The sequence below is a fragment of the Rattus norvegicus genome, chromosome 3 (assembly GCF_021556685.1).
Source record: "Rattus norvegicus strain SHRSP/BbbUtx chromosome 3, alternate assembly SHRSP_T2T, whole genome shotgun sequence".
Lineage (NCBI taxonomy): Eukaryota > Metazoa > Chordata > Mammalia > Rodentia > Muridae > Rattus > Rattus norvegicus.
Genome location: NC_141536.1, coordinates 44,182,860 through 44,204,983, shown reverse-complemented (window position 1 = coordinate 44,204,983; position 22,124 = coordinate 44,182,860). Strand labels below are relative to the sequence as shown.

General features: G+C 45.8%; 1 protein-coding gene across 1 annotated transcript in view; it reads left to right on the top strand.

The window, feature by feature from the left end:
• The first annotated feature begins 1,010 nt into the window (after positions 1–1,010).
• Pla2r1 (phospholipase A2 receptor 1) overlaps positions 1,011–22,124 on the top strand; it is a 129,910-nt gene continuing 108,796 nt past the window's right edge. The window contains 2 exon segments of the mRNA NM_001100837.1: positions 1,011–1,258; positions 19,142–19,519. Coding sequence (NP_001094307.1) covers positions 1,141–1,258; positions 19,142–19,519 — 496 coding nt within the window. The 5' untranslated portion in view covers positions 1,011–1,140.

Sequence of the window (22,124 nt, the reverse complement as noted above, 5' to 3'; positions counted from 1 at the left end):
CTGCAAGACTAAGCCCCTATCTCGCTCCAACCTTCATTCCTGGCTATGTCTTTTAGGCAGAGGCACATTTCCTGAGTCTGGCACGGTAGCACCTTTAATTGTTGATTTCGTGATTGGCAAAATACCTAAGAAAGAAGGGTCCTCCAAGATCCCATCACCTGTCCTCCTATACCTCAGGTTCCCTTTTGCTGCCTTCCCTCTTCTGTTCTATAGGCTATGCCGAGGGCTTGCTTAGGCAAGGGCCTTGTATCAGACGGCCCTCTTATGTATCGAATGTTTCCAATACAGTTAATGCTTGTTATTCTGTGGGGAAGGTGAGCAGTTAGAAAGACTGTGACTGGTCAGGGTTTGGGCAGCTTGATGTTTTGTACTCATTTGTTGTTGTCTACTAATTTAGGGAGTACGTTTTGTTGAGTTAAGGAGTGACCGAAATCCAGTCACGGGCCTTTCTGACTGGGTTCTTCAACTCTACAGTGTGGGATATTTGATTAGATGAAGTTGATTTAAAAAAAAAAAACGGAAGCATTTTTAATGAGAATAACGCTGGATACTGGAGATGACTTCTAGTTACTCTGGAGCAATGTTGGAGACCAGGTTGGGCCCCTAGGTGTCTCCTGTGCTCTGCATTCCAGAGGCATCCCGGGCGTGAGTTCACCCGGCAGCCCTTTTGACTCATCTGCGGGCAGCCAAACCCTTGCAAACCCAGTGGTCAGGTTTCTTCTCCTGGAGGGGATCAGCTCGCTCACCCAGGCAGCTGAGGGGCGCACCAGCGTCACCTGGGACTGCAGCAAGCCAGCGAGAGAACTTAGAGCGCTCGTGGAGCGGAAGTCACGCTGCAACCTTAGCCCTGCTTTCTCCTCATCCCAAAAAGGCAGGAGTGTTTGAGAGGCACAGGGCCCGGCCCCTCTTCCTGCTCCCTCCCCAAGGCCGTGTGGGCGGGGCGGGGAAAACTCCGCTATTTGTGTCTCCACGCCCAGAGCCACAAGTGTACACACTGTGGCGACACGGGAGGCGAGTTCATCTCTAGGGCTCCGGGGTAGCGTGGTCCTCGAGAAGAGTGGAGGCTTTTCTTGCCTCCTGCGCCCCAGTCCAGAGCACGGGATACGGTTGTGGTCCCGTGTGTGTCACCTAGCGTGCCTGATGGCACAATGGTTAGCGATGCTCCAGCTGCTCTGGCTCCAGCAGCTGCTGCTGGGGGTTCACCAGGGCAGCGCCCAAGATTTGACCCACACCCAGGAACTGGCCCTCGAGTGGCGTGGTGAGTGTCCCCAGGGCCGGGGTGGGGGCAGATTGACACCCGGGATTCGGGGCGGGAAACGGGTAGGGGTTGAGCAAGACAAACAACAAGGGAGTTTGTATTGTGGTTGCCTGTGTACAGTCCGGGGGCAGATGGGACGGACAGTCCCTTCCGCACATCCTCTTGGCCTTCAAATTAGGGCACAGTAAGGGCAGGGTCTTGCTTTCTAAACTTTCGAGATTATGGGATTTAGGAATAGCTTCAAAATGCAATGCAAACTTTACAAGGGCTGATTAAAACTTTTCAGATAAAGCTGACCAAAAGATGTCTCATTTGATTCCCTTCCAAAGGGAGAACTTGACTCACGTGTGTAAAACACCCTACAGATAACCCCAAAACAGGCCTGTCTGATACGCCCCTCGGGGAAGTGGGCACTGAGGCCAGTCTCTCAGTGGGGTGGACAGGGATGATGGAATTTGTACAGACACTAGCTACCTTCTGTTCCTCGGTTTCTCTAGGCTGAGCAATGGATCTATAATATTCATGGAACCACTGAAAATTAAGTTACACAGCCCCAGACACGGGTACAAACTGAACAGTTCAGCATAGGTTTGAGCAGCAACCCACATACAGTAAGACCCAAAGTGAGCACATAAGGAAACCCAAGGAAAAAACCAGAAGCCAGAAGGAGCAACTCAGAAACGAGTCTCTGAGACATAAAAGGTGTGTCCCAGAATGCGTGACAGTGCAATGATAAAAGGCAAGAGGGTGGCCTTAAACCAAGAGGAGCCTCCTAGCAGCTCCCATGAGCTCTGTCCTAGGAATATGTTTGGAAAACAAGATGTAATCCAATTCTTTGTTCTTTTATTTTCCCTTCAACGTATGCACACATTTTTAAGATTTTGTTTTCTTGGTTGTACTTTGGAGCACCCTTCAAGGGCTTTATGCTCACCAAGGTACTCTTAGGTATTGTTCAGTTAAGTAGAACTCACTCTAAGCACGCATGGGCAAGCATGCACAGCCTGCAGTTTGCCACTGTGTATCTTAGCATCGAGGTCTTGCCTGGGCTCAAGTGTTAGGAAAGGGTAGCAGCTTTGTGAGACTAGCTGGGACTCAGCCCCCAGAAGCATGATCCGAGATCCTCCCAGTCAGGGTCAGCACCCACTGTGAGCTAATCCTTTCTATCTTTGGCAGACCCAAATCCTGGCCTGAGATAGTGGCTAATGAGGCCTTCTTTCCCACAATCAAGGGCACTTTGAAAATTAGAATCACTGGCTGCCTGCCAAACTCTCCAGGTACAGCCTGTAAATCCCGAGTTCAACACTGTGGGCCCTGAGACTCTTCAAATGCAGGCACTGCGGTTGATGTGCTAGAAGTATGGGCATTCTGTACTAACTACCACACAGACTCTCTTCCTGACCCCATCACCTGCACCAGCGGAATTACAAGTGAACTGTAGACTGGCATGAAATCGAGTTTTCATTAGCAAGGATGGAAAACAAAATATTAGTATTGGGGAAAAGACCGGAGGCTTCTCTTGTCTCCTGCACCCCAGTCTAGAGCAGAGGACACGGTTGTGGTCCCCGTGGGTGTCACCTAGCGTGCCTGATGTGCAGTGGTTAGCGATGCTGTAGCTGCTCTGGTCACAGCTGCTGCTGGGGGTTCACCAGGGCAGTGCCCAAGATTTGACCCACACCCAGATGCTGTCTACTTCTCTGTCTTGGGGCTTTTATGGTTGTGGTAAACACTAATGAGCAAAAGCAACTCTGGGAAGAAAGGGCTTATTTCATTCACCTCACAGATTATAGTCCATCATGGAGGGAAAGTTAGGGCAGGAACTCACGAAAGACAGGAACCTGGAGACAGGAGCTGATGCAGAGGCTGTGGAAGAAGGGTGCTTTCTGGATTGCTCCCCATTGTTTGCTTGGCCTGCTTTCTTAAGCACTAGAGGCTGGACAGCGCAGACAAAGGAGGCACCATCAGTAAGAAGCTGGGTTCTCCCACATCATCATCAGTTAAGAAAATGTACCACAGGCTTGCCCACAGGCTGATCTATAGGTGCATTTTCTCAACTGAGGTAACCTCTTCACAGATGACTCTAGTTTGGATCAAGTTGACATAAAACTGGTCAACACAAGTAAAGTTCATATATTCAAGTGCAGGAACCAGGGAACGGCTACAATGTGCTTGGCCGTGTTTTGCGACACCTCCATTTCTCACTGCTTCAGCACAACACTGATTTACCTTTAGCCATCATTGGCTAAATCAGTCTAGTTGTATACCCATTAAGAGTAGATTTATAGCAATGCTTAACAGGTTCCACACGCAACATCGTTCTGTGCACTCAGGTACACCTGGGAGTGATGTGTTCTTTCAATCGTATGCAGTAATCTCTATGGGGAAATCAGTTAAGTGTTGTATCATACAGCAGCAGAGATCACTGAGCTTCAGGGACAGCCTGGATATGAAATTTACAAGACCTCGAATGAGTCACTTACTCTCTGTGCCTCATTTGTAAAACGTCGAGCCTTATAATGGCATGTGTCGTCTTTAGCTGTACGGTCTTCACGGCTTCTTCCTCTCGCCAGGACTATTTTGACAACCCTGTGTCCATCGTTTCTCATCCTCAGCACCAACTCTTGACAGATCCCGTCCTCCACTTCCATGTTGACTAAACCAAGGAGCTTTTTGTGCTTGTCTTCCCCTCACTGAGTCTTCTAGCACGTTCTAATCTAAAACGTGCTAACCCCACTGCCCTGGTTAGTTCTCTGTTGCTGTGATACACGACTCTGACCAAAAGTGACTTGGGAAGGAAATGGTTTATTTGGCTTTTACACACGTCACAACCTATCACTGAGGGAAGTCGAGGCAGGACCTCAATACACGAACCATGGAGAAACACTGCTCGCTGGCTGGCTTAGGTTCAGCCTACTTCCCGATATGCTCCAGGACCACCTGTCCAGAAAAAGGTATCTCCCATGGTGGACTAGGCCCATAATTATCTAATTATCAATCAAGAAAATGCCTCATGGACATACCCGAAGACCAACGCCATGAACACAGTTACTCAAGGGAGACTCCCTTTTCAAGTGATTCTAGGCTGTGTCCGGTTGTGAGGTTGACCACTCACGGACACACGCCAGATACTGGGAGGGCAAAGGGAAGATGAAGAGAGAGCAGAGCATCCTGGGGAGAGAAAGGCAAAGCCTTTGCTAAAGGAAGTTACCTGAGAATGAACACATGTGAAAACCACACCGAAGGCCAAACTGTAAAGTGGCTCTGATCAGAGCAGAGTGAGAGCTTCCTCCTGTGGTGTTGGTTCCCCAGAGCTCCAAGTGTAGCGAGCTCCATCAGACTGAGGGGGCTCTTCTGGACAATTAGCGCAAAGGAAAATGGGGCATCAGTTGACCATGGCTCCTGCCTAAAGAAGGACAGTGAAGCAAGGTGGGTGGAGGGGAAGAGCGGTGAGCGATGGCGAAGGCCTCCCTGGTGTCTCTCTGATAAACGCTATGCGCTCTTCCCCTGTGTTGTTTGGGGCTCATTAGAAGGCAGTCCCTGAGATGTCTATGGCAGTGTGCATTGTGTGGGGTGGTTCTAGGAAGCGTGGTAAGGGAGAAAGGAAATAAGCAGAGAGGGGAAGAAGGCCTCTGCGGGCAACTGAGGTTCAACTTCACAGGGACCTGTGAATTCTCAGTGGGGCCATGGACGGACAGAAAGCTGTGCTATTTTCCAGCACCCTTCCTCCCCTTCTTTATTGTCATTCCTGAGACATTCATTCTTGGGTGCTTCTGGCCTGCCTGAAACCTGTGTAGAAATAGAATCTGTCAGGTGAGCAGAAGCACTGATCGAGGATGTGAGCTCAGAGCCAGCAGCATCAGCGGCACACCCCAAGACTGCGAATATAAAAACAAGAGTACTAAATGACACTGGCTCCAAGAAGTCAGGAAACCAGAGGCAGACACAGAAAGGTAAACAACTGAAAAACAGAAGAGTAGGTGTTAAGACACCAAGCAGTGAGTGGAGGGCTGAAGGCCTGCAGAGGAGAGACTGGCCTGAAGAGCTGGGACCCACCAAAGGGCTCTCACTGCCCTAACGGATAAAGAGTGAATTGGCGTATGGGGAAAGGGAGATAGGGGACCAAGTCATATTTTATGTGAAAGCCATAGAACCATGTATCAGCCACCGTCGAAGTTCAGTGGGCTGAGAGTTCTCGATGAGTCGCTTTTACGTGCAAAGAAAAGGGCCAGTCTGTTAAGGTCACTGTGGCGAGTGTCGGGCACACAAGCATCTTGTGCAGACACCAAAATGCTGGCCACTGGAATGAAGGGACACCTCCCCCACCCCGATCACTGGCCCAGTAAAGACATCATCTAGGAAGTTAAGGTTGAGCTAAGTCAGTCCTAGCAGGAAGCATCGAGTGTGAATTTTAAAATATGGTTACTTTTTTCTTCTTTTAAAATGAGTGAAGTAAAAGGAGACAACGAAGGAAGTTTGGGAAAGGGTGGGTAACAGACAATGGGAATTTGAAGTTTGGGAGATTTATCCATTCTGGATAGTGGCAGCCCTCATGCCTTCCTGGGAAGATGTAGTTGCAGGAGCAGCCGTGAAATTGGACAGGAAGTAAAAAGAGATAGTTGAAGCAGAAGAAGTCAAGAAACCAACTGTTTAGAGCAATACTAGAGCCAGAGCCAAGAATCTAATGTTCACAGAAATATTTCATACCACAATGCACAGTATTATGTCTAAATGTTTCATTTAAAAGATGCCCTTGCCCAATATATCATAGTGGGTTTTTTTTCCTACTCTACACTCTTTTGTCTATTCTGTCATAGTGGTTATGATGCTAAATTCATTCCATGAGCTACATTAATAGGTACAGCCGTCAGTAGACAAAGCACTGAGCTAGAGTATTGGTGTATTAGTTTAGAAATTAAAGATTTTCCAGATGAAGAGAACAAAGAGGAGCCTGCTGCTGCCAGAATCATTATGTTAGGAAAAGAGGAGGAAGAGAGGAGAGATTGCCACCTGGGAGAGCTTTTGGGGAGACCGAAAGTCACAAACTGGAGGCCAAGTCAGAGCTCCGAGGTTCTCCCACTGCGCCATTTCTGATACAGAGGTTGAAATGCCCTCTTTCCAGATCTTAGTAGTTCCCAACACTGGAGAGGACTCTGTACTGGTTTACATGCACCCACACTGAATATCATCACACCGAGGTACTAATTGGCAAGATACACCTTTCTCCTACGTCATACATGGAACATGAGGTTCCATTTAGCCCTAGGACAATCAGTAGATTTTTTTTACTGTCTGCAGCACCTTGCTCTCATATCCCATATGTACAAGTGAATATTTTCTTAAAGCAAAAATGTCTAAATCTATTTGTTTACACACCATTCTAGGCAACTTCTATGTCCTTAGGCAATATGCCATTCTCCTAATCTGGAGATTGGGAATTTAAGCAAAAGCATGACCAGTCTGGTTTAGCTTTTTCCCTGGCCTCAAATCACTCCAACCCTCTGGACCCCATCTCTCTCATCTCTGCCCATCTCTCCCTTCGTGTTTTTGTTGTTTGCCTCCTCTGATTGGCTCTTTACTGCACTCACCTCCTCTGATTGATTGGCTCTTTACTGCACTCACCTCCTCTGATTGATTGGCTCTTTACTGCACTCACCTCCTCTGATTGGCTCTTTACTGCACTCATCTCCTCTGATTGGCTCTTTACTGCACTCACCTCCTCTGATTGGCTCTTTATCGAACTTAGTTTGCATATTAGCATATATTTCTGGTTTGTCTGGCCCTTTCAACTCTTCTTCATTAAGCTTTTAATCTCATTTCCCATTGGTCATTGTCATAGTAACAAGTATCACCCAAAACAGGTTCCAAACCTATAACCAGAAAGATTAAATCACTTAGGTAGCCCCATTTTCTCCTCAGTTCCTGTTCTTTGACCTGACACTTCATTTCTTTATCTTGAGTGTCCTGAAACCACAGTGCTTTTGAGATCTCTTCTGAATTCACACCTACCTAGAGAATCCTCATTCAATCTATCGGAGTGGCAGATTTGAGACATCTCTGTACTGTTCCTTCCAAATGCTTTCAGAAACTGTCCTTGAAAGCCTTTTAGGAGATGTTCTGCACATAGCCAAGAACATAAATCACAGCTTGAATTGATGGAAATGAAAAGGAATATTTTACTTTAAAAAATGAAACAAACCAAAGAGCACCTTATAAATATTAGTTTAACTACAGTATTTCTATGAAGTAAAGCCACTCAAGAAAAGTGAGCTCTGTGATAGGCCACTAAATAAAGCAAGAGCTTTCTACATCTGTGAGTGGTGATATGACTTGATAATTTATGATACACTCCAGACTACTGTTGTTCCAAAGGAGTATGTAATTACTGTGTTGAGAAATTGTAAGGCCCAAAATAAACAGGAAATTCAAAGTGAGCACTATCTTTTCTCATAGTCCTTACATCCAAAAGTTAAGATTTGTTTCAGTTTTATTAATGTTGTCGAAGTGAACCACATGACTAAGGGTATCCCCCATCAGGTGCCTGTGATGCTAGCACTAGAATTAACCCCATTATACAATTGGGGAATCCAAGGCAGATTCTCTCTGAGACTCAAGCATGTGTTGTATAGCCTGATAGTATTTTTTCCCCACAGCACTAACTTAGATCAAAGAAGATCAGGGAAGGGTTCATCAAGGGTAGTTTTTGGAGTTCCATGTTCAGAAGGGCCTCCAACACATAGTTTAATGCTCTATGGTCCAGGGTCTTAATACTTTTTATCTTTGACTTTATGTATCTTATGTAAGTCTGATGGACATGGGAGAATAAGCCAGGGGCTCAGGACCCAATTCACCTAGCTTTTTCTCTCTGGGACAGGCTCGTGACACTCCCCTCCCTGGTATGTCCCCTGGACCACTGCTGCTATCTACGTGGGGTAGAAAGCGCTCTGCCTGGGTCCTGAGAGTGGACTCCCCACTGGCCAGCAAACTCACCTCATACACTAAGAAGACTGAGAGCTGATCACCTATGTCCAGTCCAGATACTAAGTGTGTGTCAAGAGTATTATGGGATTGGGAGTGTGATCTTTGGGGTCCTGTGGGAAGGACAGCTATTTCTCTGTGGCTAGCTGGAGACACATGTCTTCATTTTGCACTGGAGCCTGCAAATAGTGTAATACAAAGGACAGTGTACGAGTTACTTTTCTATTGCCGTGATATAATACCATGGCCAAAGGCAACTTAAGAAAAAAATGGGTTTATTTGGGTTTATGGTTTCAATGGTGAGGGAGACGTGGCAGCTGGAGACCAGAGCAGGAAGCCACGAGATTACATCCTCAACTTTAAACAAAGAAGAGAGAGGAAACTGGAAGTGGGACAGAGCTCCAATCCCTCAAAGCTGGTCCCCAGTAACATGTCTCCTCCAGTAAGCCACTGTACCCCTCTCTCCACATAGTGTCACCAAGTATTCTAATACCTGAGTCTGGGGTGGGTATTTTTTACTCAAACCTTCACAGGTGGGGACTGTTACATTTTGAAATGTGTTCTCAACCCCCAATCATATGGTAGAACCCTGATACCTAGCACCTAAGAATGAGAACTTATTCAGGGAGGGAAAAAGTGGGGGTTGGATTTTTCCCCCCAAAGGGAAACAAGTTAAAGAGAGTTGACTATCATGGCTGTAACCTTGTATAGTGGTGAACTCATAGTCAGGTGAATTTCGGGTAAAATATGCATAAAAAATAGATGAGGAGAGTCAGGAAGGTGACCTAAAGCAAATGAGGGAGGCTCCTTCCCTCCGGGCCTCAGAAGGGCCCAACCCTGCCCAGCTTGGCCTTCAGAATCAGGAAAACAATAAATAAATTTTTGTTGGTTAGGCCACTCTATTTGTGGCCATAGCACCCATGTAACAAGCAAGGCATCCAGCAAACCCCCGTAACTCCAGGCATCGGGGATCAGTGTCTTCTCACAGGGACGTGTGCACTCACACACACTTGAATACACTTACACAGAAACACACAAATAAAGATGCTTGCCACCAAGGCTCATGACATGAGTTCTGTTCCAGGAATCCACATTTGTTGAAGAGGGGAAAAAAAAAGATATAAACAATAGCCCACCATAAACATCACATTGTATTTGCTTTCTAAAACACCTACCTCGAGTTTACATGGACTTTTCTTTTTATTGGACATTTTTTTATTTGCATGTCAAATATTATTCCCTTTCCCAGTTCCCCAGTCATAAGCCCCCTATTCCTTCCCCCTCCCCTTCTTCTATGAGGTGTTCCCCCTCTCCTTCTTCTATAAGGGTGTTCCCCATCCCCAACCACTCTCCTTCCAACCTCCCTCCCCCTGGCATTCCCCTACACTGGGGGGTCCAGTCTTGGCAGGACCAAGGGCTTCTCCTCCCATTGGTGCCCAACAAGGCCATCCTTTGCTACATATGCAGCTGTAGCCATGGGTTCCTCCATGTGTAGTCTTTGGGTAGTTAGTGGTTTAGTCCCTGGGAGCTTTCGTTGGTTTTAAACAGCCACACTCCTGATGCAGTGCAGGATAGAGAGCTCAGTGTAAATATGTTTGCCTTTAGAGAGGCCTCCTTGCCTTTCTGATTGATGGTGGGGTTGCTTTCTGTGCGGTTACTAGGTTCAGTCTGGGTCCCTTCCCCCAGGGCTTAACATGCAGGCATTCAGGCAGGGAGTTTAACATGTCAGCCCTACCGTGCCCTGCCTTAACTTGCTCTTTGTAAGCATGCTCCCTCGTGACTAAGACGGTATAGTTTCCACATGGGCCCGTAAGAAAATAACAGAACCACAGTGAATGGTGAGTTTTCACCCCAGTGATGTCTGCTGGGTACCTTCCAGTTAAATGGAAGCAAAATGATGCAGGGATAGACCGAGAACGAAAAGGACAAAAAATGTTCCTCGCTCGGTTTTAAATCTTCTTAGTAAGACACAAAATCATGGTGAAGAGCCTGACTGGGGGCGGGGGTGGGGTGTGAGAATGAGTCTGCATGGCTGAGATCCTCCAGAGCAGTCTAAATGGTTAATGCACCTGCAGGGGTTGGTAGGCAGCAATTTGAAGCCTCACAGAAGTGTGCCCAGTGGGGCTGATTAAGCCAGGTTTCATTTTTCCCCACTTGTGACAAAGGGTATTGTGTGCCTCCTAGAACCTGAAGCTGTGGCTTGGGGAGATTAGAGAGAAAGGGGAGAGGAACAAGTAGAGATTTAGCAAGAGGGGACCTGTGGGCCTGGGGACAGGGGGGTTATTCAGGTTCACAAGCAGCAGGAGACGAAAGACACCTCAGAATCAAGGACAGTGCTTGGAGAGAAGGAAGTGCTAAGATTGGAGTTTTGTGTTTTGTGTTTGTTTTTTTAAACGTATGTATGTATGTATATAATGTATGTGTATGTATGTAATGTGTGTATATGTATATGTGTGTATGTATGTATTGTGTATGTGTGTATGTATGCATACATGCATGCATGTATGTATGTATGTGCTTTTGTACTTAAGTAACTTAATTGATTAATAAAAGGCAGTTAACAGGAACGCAAGGACTGTTAAAGAAACACAAAAGTTTTGAGATAAAATGTACACTTTCAACAGAGAGCCATGGAAAGGAAAGTCTCCCTCCCTCTTCTTTTGTGTATCTGTTCTTTGGAGGACCGGGTAGAGGCCCTTGGTGTGAGCGTGGGAAGTTTCTCACTTCTGGCTTATAGAGTCCTAAGGAAGAGAACCAGATTTCTTCTGTCACTGAGGGGGGTTGCTTCAACCCCTTCCTGCTACAGAGTCAGAACCATGCAGCTGCATCTGAGGTCCTGGTTTTACTAAATGGGCTGCTGACAAATCCAAATCCAGGAAGCTGATTGAGTGAGTACCTCTCCAGAGAGAAGCTTCCCACCTTCAGACTAGTTACAGGGAGATACCATCCCCACTAACCCCCGGAATTGTGTCAGAGGGGCTGGAGGGACATGTTAACTGGCAAGAACACTCGGTGTGCAAGCATGAGGGCCTGAGTTCAAATCCCCACATGAAAAGAATATGATTGCATGTGCTCTTGTAACTCCAGCACAAAGGGAGTGGGGTGGGCAGAAACAGAAGGATCACTGGGGTTTCTTGGCTTCTAGCCCAGCTCCAGGTCAGTGAGAGACCCTGTCTCAAAGGAATACATTTGAGAATGACAGAGCAAGACCGCCCAATTCCTTTGGCTTCCATGGGTACCTGCATACACAAGTGTGCATGTATACACCACACATCTCTCTCTCTCTCTCTTTCTCTCTTTCTGTCTATCTCTCCCTGTCTCTCTCTGTCACACACACACACACACACACACACACACACACACACACACACACACACTGAACTGACTCAAAGAGAAGCTTCAGGCCCCCTTTGAAGCCAGTGGGTAATATTTGGGTGGATAGACTAAAAATGGGAAAGGAGACTGACATTAATTCACAAGCTGTGACTTCTTAATAGGTTGTCTTAAGCGTTGCACTAGATGTGAACTGTGCCCTGGAACTTTCTTTGCGGGGCTCTTATCACTGAGCACCACAGAGGCCAACTTCCTCACCGTGTGGCCTGTTGAATACAAGAGAGCTGTACATGCCTACGGTGCTGCCAGGGCACAGGATTGCTTAAGAATTCTGTTTGGTTATTTGTTGCAAGTCTTGTTTGTTAAAAGTGCTAAGAATTAGTTTAGAGGCAGAGAATTAACAGTTCAAACGCATCCCTGGCCACTCTATAATCTTCATGAGGTTGCTTCTAAGAGAAGAGCTGTCTAAAGCAGGAGACACTCAAGACAGGTAGAGAAAACCAGGAGGGTCCCAATGGCAGGGTCTCAAGGGACACTTCCTACAGGTTGGCAATAGGAGGATGGCTGCTATACTCTCTTGTTACTGCATAGTGGTCTGGATTGGGTTCATTTTCTCTGGTGGTTAAAGAATGAAAAGGCAGGAATAGTCTCTTGTGTGATAGATAACGGCTGAGAAATTCTCAAACAGCTGTCAGTTGGTAAAGAGAAAGAATTTTATCAGGGGTGAGAGCCACTCCCCACCCCCACCCCTCCTTATCTAAGTCCTTGAAGGATCTTCCTCCCCTAATTTAGGGTTGGTCAGTTTGAAAAAGACACTGTTAGTAAACAGGTCTTCATACGCTTTGAACTTGATGGGCCAGTCCATAGCAGAGGCCCTCCTGGCTGGGGTGAGCAAAGGCTTTTGTTTTACTGGGCCACGCTTTTGTCTCTGGTCAAGAGGGTGAAGAAGCTAGCTAGCTATGTCCTGACCCTCTCCCTATCTGTCTGCCTCTTGGGGAATCTAGTTCCTAGCCTCTCATGCTGAAATCAAGGGAGTTCGGAGGAATCTGATAGCTATTGAGTACATCAAGCCAAAAACTTAGCCAGCCTAAGTACCTGTGGATGTAAAGATTCTCATCTTAGAAGGTACAAGAGATAGTTTATTCTGGAGCTATTTTGAGTGACCATGGCCCTAGGAACACAGAATTAGGTTACTGCAAATTCCACCTTCCAAAGTGGAAGCAGTTTCATGTTTTTGTTTGGTTGTTTTGGTTTCTTTCTTTCTTTCTCTCTCTTTTTTAAATAGTTTTACAGGACAAAGAAAGCCACAAGTCAGGGAAACTTTAAAATACATTGGTGGATACACCAAAGAGATTAGAGGAGCTATTCTACAGGCCCAGGACATAACCTTAGCTCTTGGATTGGTGGAAGCTAGTGTTCTGCTGAATTACTGGCTTCTAAGCGGTTTTTACTTAATATTCTGAGGTGTTAATTCAGATACAGAGTGGAGCAAGGAGTGGCTGTTCTAAAAGGCTATAACTAGTCCAAAATAAAGTAATTAGAAAATTCTAAATCTGTGCACAAAACTGAGACTGGATTCTATTCATCGGTCTATGTAGACACAGAGACTTATCCCAGGAGCTGTTCTATTCACAGCTAGACACAGATCCTTCTCAGGAATTCCTGTTAAATGTACATTTCCAGAATCGTCATGTAACATTCAGCCTTTCGTTGCTGTAATGAAATAGCCAAGGCCATCCGGTTAGAAAGCAATTTATCTCATTAGGTTCACAGCTCTAGAGGTTCACCAGTGTTGTTTTCTAAAAATGAAGAGAGAAGGAATGTTCGGTGTGTAGCCAGGTGTGGGGGAAGGGAGTGCCTCGGCAGTTCCAGCCACAGGACAGTACATATAGAGTAGAGTTTATTCAGTGCATGGGGCGGGGAGTTGAAAGGGTAGTAGAGACAGAGAAAGGCAGAGAGAGAAGAGAGAGGGGAGTGTAGAGTAAAGGCTGGCCATGAGCATGTGGAAAGAGAGTGGGGAGGAATGGGGAGAGAGGGCGAGCAAAGGGAGAAGGCAAGAGGGAGCAGAGGGAAGCGAGCAGCCCCTTTTACAGTGACTGAGGTACACCTGGCTGTTACCAGGTAACTGGGGGGAGGAGCTTAGACAAAAGGCTAACAACAAGCATGGCACCTGCACCTGCTGGGTTCTAGAAAGGAGGTCACTAGGTCATTGCAGATAGGTCATTGCAGATGGCTTCGCAATGGCAGAAGCGGGGACACTGGCAAGACAGGAAGTCACATGAGCCATTGGAAAACACTCATCCCTATCCATGCCATAGCACTTACCTTCCGTCGATAACCCAATCCTGCCATTTCTTTCCCCACTTGGTGGGGCTCCCTGACTACCTGCATATATATCTTTAATCTCCAATTCTCGATCACAATTATAACTTCAAGACTGTTCCTCAAACCCATTCCCGTACCGCCTCGCTCCACCTGAATCAGAACCTCTGAGGCAGGCACATGGTTATTGGTCTTTCATTGTCTGGTCACCTAAAATGATGCTGGGCACACAACAAATGTTTCTGTTGAAGTCTGCTTGACCCTAGGTCATCTTTTAAGCCACAGCCTCATCTGTGTCTTGTTCCAAAAGCTTCCTTCCATATAATACACTTAATATAAAAGTTCTTTTAATAAAATCAAGATCATCATAGAATGACCCCAAAGCACAACAAAGTCATTCTAACTTCACATTCTCCTGCTGCCAAAATTTTCTCTACAGCTGTGCTGTCGTCACTCAAAGGCTGATTGACCTCATCATCTCTAAGCTTTAGTGTCACTCTCCCTGTCCTGGGTATCTTCTTTGCAAGCTTCCTCTGTTGGCCACCAGTGTACCTACTGAGTCACGCCCCTGCTATTCTGACTCTATCTGATGAGCAGAGGCAGCTCTCCTCTCAGGGACCAGTGCATACCTGTGGTTACAAATATTAGGTGCCTGGTCAGTATTTCTCAAGTGAAAAATATGAGGACTGTGATTCTCTGATATTCCAGATCAGAATGATGCCCGTTGGCCCTGTCTTCTACCACATTGGATGTCTGTGAGCTAAAATATAAGCTTGGCCTTGAGCTATAAGTCACTTAGTCCTGACTTAATAGCCTTCCATCTGCAGGTTCCCGGCACGTCACTCACAACCTCTGTTGTTGGAAATTTCAAGGTGTCTGCTTGTGCCATCTATTAGCCATTCGGTTCTTCTTTCTCAATGTTTGGACAGGATATATGAAAATAAATTCCCAGCAGAGTACAGTCCTCAGTAAACTTCGAACTCATATCCTAGCAGAAAATGAGTATGGGAAGGGAAAAAAAAAAAAAAGGCAATGAATGAATGGTTCAATTAGATAGCTTCTCCAGACCTGTCTGGGCAAAGCTTGTCTCCCTGCTGAACTCAGGTTCTACTAAGTGCAGTTCAGAGACGGGCAAGCACACGTCCACACATGCTTGTTATGTAAGAGTCCCATCTACTTCCTACTGACAGCAGTTGAAGGCTCAGTTAAGTGTCTTTTTACGTGATCTATTTTCTTGATCCTGGTTTTCTTTTAATTACTTATTTTTTCCAGACTCACTTTGAGTGTAACCGTGGTGATAGTGTTTCTTCAGCACTGACCAGACTTCCTTTATGACATTAGTTAAGCCAGCTCTCAAGCCCCGAGAACACATGGATTGAGTTTCCAGGGATAGACAGACTAACAATCCCTTGGCCTCCAGGCCTGTCCCTCGGCTGGCATCCACCAATGAGTGCTTACTGAATGAAGGAGTGCGCGATTGATTGTCCCAGGTAGTCAGTCATGAGAACAGCACCTTAGCTTAAGCAAACCAGCTGAGAGCAGAGCTCCCCTCTCACTCCTTAGAAACTCAGAGGCAGAAAGAGAGGACTAGTCAGCCTGTGTTTTAAAAAGATGTAAATTAGCTTATAAATTTCTCCTAGTAATCCATAACCTCTTCAGCACCCAAATTTATAATTAGGAAGGGAAGAACCTAACACTTGCCTGCAAAGAGATTTAGTAATTCTGGCAGTACTTCATTAATCACTTAATCACTGTTCAAGCAGAACTGATATCCTTGACATAGATAATCAATCTTGATTCCTCCCACACTCGATTTCCATCCTTTTGTAAACCCAACAACTGCACGCACCAAGGATTAGTTAGTGACCTCATTCCACATTACATGGTTGTTAGGGACAACTATTATGGGCACACAGTAGCAACAGGGATGCTTACCGTGGGTCTCTTCGTGGTCCACTGGAAAGCCGTTTTGCTGTTAGTGAATCTGTGGAGATTGATGGTGCTGGAAGCCAGGTGTGGTAACTCCCTGCCGTGACCCCAGTGCTTTGGAGACTAGGGCAGGAGGGAGTGCAGGACCAGCCTGCGAAACAGCAAGACTCTGCCTCTAATAAGTAGAGGGCCGGTTGGACAGTCATAGAGATATGAGATATTAGGATCTACTTCTGAATGTGGCTTGTTGGGGAAGTGGCTTGGGTCCTTTGTTAGCTCGGCTTATTGAGAGGTAGCACGTCTGTTCAAGTAGGTCAGCCAGACCTACTTTAAAATACACATCCAGGCACTTTCCTGAAACTACGTGCCATGGAGCCATCATGGCTCCCAGAACTCGGCAGCATGGAGCATGCTAATCTGGTAGCATTTTTATGCTTTGGAAAGGATTTTAGTGATCACTGGTGTGACTCTACCATCCCTAATTCTGCAACTCTTTCCTCTTAAACGTGTATTGATTTGTGTCTTGGCTAGGGTTTCACTGCTGTGAACAGACACCATGACCAAGACAACTCTTATAAGGACAACAATTAACTGGGGGCGGGGGGGGGGGGGCTTACAGGGTCAGAGGTTCAGTCCATTATCATCAAGGTGGGAGCATGGCAGCATCTAGGCAGGCATGGTGCAGGAGGAGCTGAGTTCTACATCTTCATCTGAAGGCAGCTAGAAGACTGCCTTCCGGGCAGCTAGGGCAAGGGTATTAAAACCCATGCCCACAGTGACACAGGTACTCCAACAAGGCCACACCTCCAGACAGTGTCATTCCCTGGGCCAAGCATATATAAACCACCACAATTTGGAAATGTAAAACATTATTTTTTCACCTCAAGTCTAGGTGATGTACAATTTCCCTGTCCCCTTATTCATCCTGCCACGAATATACTGTTATTCACATCCAGCATTTGTCTTATTTTTGTTTATTTTGGGGGGGGGTTGTTTTGTTTTGTTTTGTTTTGAAGTTTCAGTGTGTTCTTTACAGGCAGGAGGTGTGGAAGAACAAAACATAAGGAGTCTTAATAACAATTGCATATGTACTTGAAAATATGAGACAAGGATTTTCTAAAATCTGGTGCTTTGAAGATTATGTGTCTTCCGTAATATCCCAGGATCATTTTGCCACCACTGCATGTGATGAAAACAAAAGTGAAAGTAAACCTTTTACCATTGACAATGTTTAAAAAAAAGAAAGAAAAGAAGTCTTCTGCAGGCGTTCAGAGTAGAACTTCACACACAGATCTACAGGTCTACAGTGGGCTCTACCGCTCAGAGTTGAAAAGTCTGAGAAGTACTACTAAGACATGCTTCCTGGGGCCTTCTCACTGGCTGTGGGAGTTTTGCAGGGTTTATTTAAGAGTCTGTCTTTCACATCCTTCTGAGATTCACGGTGTACACAATCCCAGTTCAAATCAGGAAAGTAAGGCTATCAGAGGCCAAGTCATTGATCCAGACATACACAACCTGTGTCCAGAGTTCTTACCCAGTGACTCAGTGTTTTTATCAGAGATACGTGAGGACCAGTCAGTGGAAACCAGAGCCGGATACATTTGAATAGGTGCATCAGATAGGGGCTCAGCTACAGGACGATCACAGTAGAATAATTATCCGTTATTGAAAAATTAATGGGACTCTGAGCTAGCTAGAAAGCAATTAGCAGATTACGGCAGAAATTAAGACTAGCATTGAGCCCAGGCATGAAATGGTGAAAAGAAAGGTTAGAGGGAAGGTTAATGATTGAAGTCCACATCACACTGATGAGAGATGGATTTGATTTTTGAATGACTGTTACTAATAGCCACCCTCAGATGGCTCCCATTAGCAAAACAAATTTCCTGATCTAAATGAAATCTCCCCTAGATGCATTCATTCTCCACCCACGCCATCGACACTCCCTTCTCTTCTCTCCGGGGCACAGTAATCGAAGCATTTTCTGACCCCTAACAACTCCTCAAGCACAAGGTTATAAGAAAAGTTATCAGTTTTTAAATGAGGCACAACTTTCACTGATACATTGACAATGATTTTTAACAGAGTCTCAAATGATTTTGGTTTGCTATAAATGAATCAGCTCTCTGTGTGATCCCTTTTGGAGGAAACCAAAAGAATTTCCCCCAAAAGGAGGCACTAACCCCTCCGTCCCCTGTGTTAGGGGGCTCATCCACACTGCTCCAAACCTCTCTGTGGCTCTACTTGTCTCTGTGCCTTTGCTAGGACTCTTGCTGCTCTAAACCCAGTCGTTTAGAAGAAATTGATAAGGTCCCCTCAGAGTTTTAAAGAATAAATGAGAAGTACAATATAATCTGGGGACTTGCCTAAGGGGAGGACAAATGAACCCATGGATATGCACAGGCACTCTGAGATAAGGCCATTTTACGCCCAACTGCCATGAGCTTTAAGCTGCTGACATGTCCAATCAGTACTTACTGAATTTCGATAAGAACTAAGATAGCGTTATTGTCCTAAGAATACTGTGACGATATGTGCACATAGTTCTGAAGTCGAGCCAGTCGGCGAGCGTTCTCTGGCTGGATTCTACCGGCTTCTTCCCAGGAGACTGATCCAAAGTGGGGAGGGGAACGTCCTGTCATGTGTCGCTTTCCGCTGCTGCGTCTGTGCTCCATGCCCCTTTTGTGTTTAGGTTATCAGGCGTTCTATCGAGGCCACTGGCTGCACGCTCGCTAGGTGCTCCTGATAAGAATATTGGCTGGTCCACCTTCACATGCCCCTCCCGATGGCTTTGTAGTGAAAGCAGCCTGCAGAAGCAAGAGTTAAGCTCTCACCAGCCCCGAATCCTCTCTAAGGGCCGCAGAGATGCTTCCGTTTATGTCATTACCTTGTGGTTCTCTGCGGGAAGACGAGGCTTGAGATCTTTTTTACCTCCATGACTCTTGAGTAAACTATCCTGTCCCAAACACTAAGGAAAGAAACAAAGTAATAAATGATGGCCACACCCTGGACACCCAGGGTCCCTCTTGCCTGTCACTGCTCTCTGAGTGTTTTAAGAAGTTTGACTGTCAGGAAACCCTGGTCTGCCATGCGCAGGAGCCTCCTTAGGTCAGTGGTCTCCCAGTATTGCCAATAAGGACTCTTCTTCTGCTTGCTAGGAAACTATTTTATGCAAATGAAGACTTTCTGGTGGACTCTACCCTTCGACTGCAGGATGACTGGCAGCTGTGACTTATCCCGGCTTAGATGCGCACACTGGGATCATCATGGCCCTAGCTAATTATATATGAAAATTGCATACCACGTCTTTCATTTCTTCTGTTACAGATAAAGGAATTTTCATTATCCAGAGCGAGAGCCTAAAGACTTGCATTCAGGCAGGTAAATCCGTACTGACCCTGGAGAACTGCACACAGCCAAACGAGTACATGCTGTGGAAATGGGTTTCCGACAACCACCTCTTTAATGTGGGAGCCAGCGGCTGCCTAGGCCTGAACATATCTGATCTGAAACGACCATTAAGTCTCTATGAATGTGATTCCACTCTCATTTCCTTGAGATGGCTCTGTGACAGGAAGACGATCGTGGGCCCACTCCAGTACAAGGTCCAGGTGAACCACAGCACGGTGGTGGCAAAGAAAACACCCCATAAGTGGAGCGCCTACATGCCCGGTGGTGGGGACATTTGTGAGCATCTTCACAGAGGTAAATGTAGTCGTCAATGTACAGAATATGTAGATAGCATTTCACAAATAAGAACACATATATACTTATATGTACATATCTGTTCTACATGTAATTTTACATATATATCTTTTACAGTATAATTATATATTTATCTATAGGTAAATATGTGTGCATATATATATATATTCACATACACATGTATAGGAAGTAGGATCTTATCATGTAAAAGGAACACACTGAGCCTGCCGTGTTGAGACTTCTGGAAAATTTTAGAAGCTTCCTTGCTTATAGTAAAAGGATTATTGGAATCTTGGAATGGATGTGCTAAAGAGATGACGATCTCAGAATTGAAAGATACCAAAGGAAAATACTAACTAACTTTGGGACTCGATACGAAGATCAAGGGAGGGGGTAGAATCGAACACATTGAAAGGGGAGGTTTTTGCACTGACAGGTGTGAAGCACCCGTACGTGACACCACTTCTCTGACTGTGGAAGTTCAGCCCCACCCTGGGGGTGCACCTCTGGGGCATTCAGATCCTTGTAAGCCTGGCTGTCATCCACATGACAGCTACAAGGTGCTGGAAGATAAATGAGACACTATTGTCAAGGGTTATTTGTTGCGCACCAAGCATGGATTCTGGGGAGGCATGATTTATAGGGGGACTTTCACTTTCTACAGTTCTGTTACTTTTTGGCATTTTTTTTAAATGGAAAAAGAATGGAAGATACAGAAATAAAACTACACGGTAAAACGCTGACACCCATGTTCTGCCCCTCCACCGACCTAGTCATTTGTACACTCATCCATCCATCTGGCACCCATTTTTTTTTCTTGAGCACTGACTATGGCTCAGACGCAGTGATAGGCACTTGTACGAAGGCCCAGACAGACGTGGTCCTTCTCCTCAGGGTTAGAAGTGCAGCAAGAAAGCCCTAAGTCCTAAGGCAGGACTTTCTGTCGCTGATGTGAGTGAAGTTAGGGCCAAGACTAAGACGTTTTTCTGGGCTTGTATACTGTAATAAAGCAGGAGCTTTATCGGCATGCTGACAGACACACAATTCTCACAATTTGATGCTCGCTTTATGTTAGCATTTTAGCCCTCTTTCCCCTGCTGATAACACCCATGCTATTGAGTGAAAAACAGGGGACTGAGAGAGATAAAAGGCCAGGTCCTGAAATATCTCTAAAAACTTGACAATGTCTGTATTGAAATGTCCTATAAAACTTGACAATGTGCTATGAACTCAGTCAGGCCCTTGCCAGTTGCCAGACAGTGTAGAAATCTCCATAGCTGACCCTCAAGACCGGATGACTTCACTGACTATAGCTTAGATACCCACCCACTCCCCACCCCCGCCATCCTAGAAATCTCCAGCTGAATCCTGAGTGGTTTTGATTGCCACTGTGGCCAAGGATGATGGATTTTTACAGTACTCTAACCAAGCAATCAGCAGATCTGCTCTGCATGGCCATCTTGTTGAGAAACAGGAACTAGAAACTGGTCAGGTGGGTTGGGGCTCTGAGAATGCCTTTGCTGGAGACCTGGAATGCCAGGAATATTGATTCCTGTTTCTCTTTCATCTCCTAAAAGAACAAGATGAGGCTATGGTAACTGCCTGACAGAGTCTGAGAGGAGGTACCTGACCACCTTGTGGTTGGGCAACTGGACTGACCAGTTCACCTTCCTCCTCATACCTCAACCCAGTTTCTTCCACAAGCCCTTTCAAAGGCCCAGGCTGGCAGCTGAATGGCACCTGGTATCCCCCCCACCCCCAGCCTTCCTGCCTTACAGCCCCGCCCACCACCTCTAAGCCCCGCCCAGCACAACTCCTCTAAGCCCCACCCACCACCACTAACTACATCTTGAGCTCTAACCTGTAAATCTAAAATAGATTTCTAAAGCTCTCCCTCTGTGATCAATGAGTTTCATTTTTTGAATTCGGGAGACAAGCACTGTCTGGGAGCACTGGGTGAAAGCAGCTTTGCTGGCCCTCCTGTTACCAAGGAAACCACACTATTGCTATGGATAGAAGCTGACTCACTGGTTAGCACACTTTGCTCTCTCCATTCCGACTGTCACAGCGTACCCAGTGATTTTTTTTTCTTCTTAAGAACGGAAGTCTGGTTTTGTCACTTTCTAATTTGAAACCTGCCAATGACTTCCGGCCACCCTCAGGATAAAAACGGAAATATATAACAGCAATCTGAGAGACTGCTTCCTGGAGTCACCATTATTCCACAAGCACTCCTTTCTCCAACTCTTTAGACTTGCTGTTCCTTCTGCTGGGACAATTTCTTTCCCCAGACGAGCATCCTCACTTACTTACCCAGCTTACTCACAGAGGTTTTACAAGAACCATCGGAAGCCGGGGGCACTCCACTATACCCACGATCTTCTTGTCCTATTTTATCCCTTCATGACATTTATTATTACTCGAAACTATGTGTATTTGCTATCACTTATTATTTCTCCACCAAGCCAGTTTGTTAGCAAAAAGAAGTTTGTATAGTTCACTACTGTATTCCCAGTGCAGGATATGTTAAGTGACCAATAAGTACTCATTTTTTTAATTTTAAAGGATTTATTTTTATTTTAAGTACGAATGCCTTGCCTGCCTG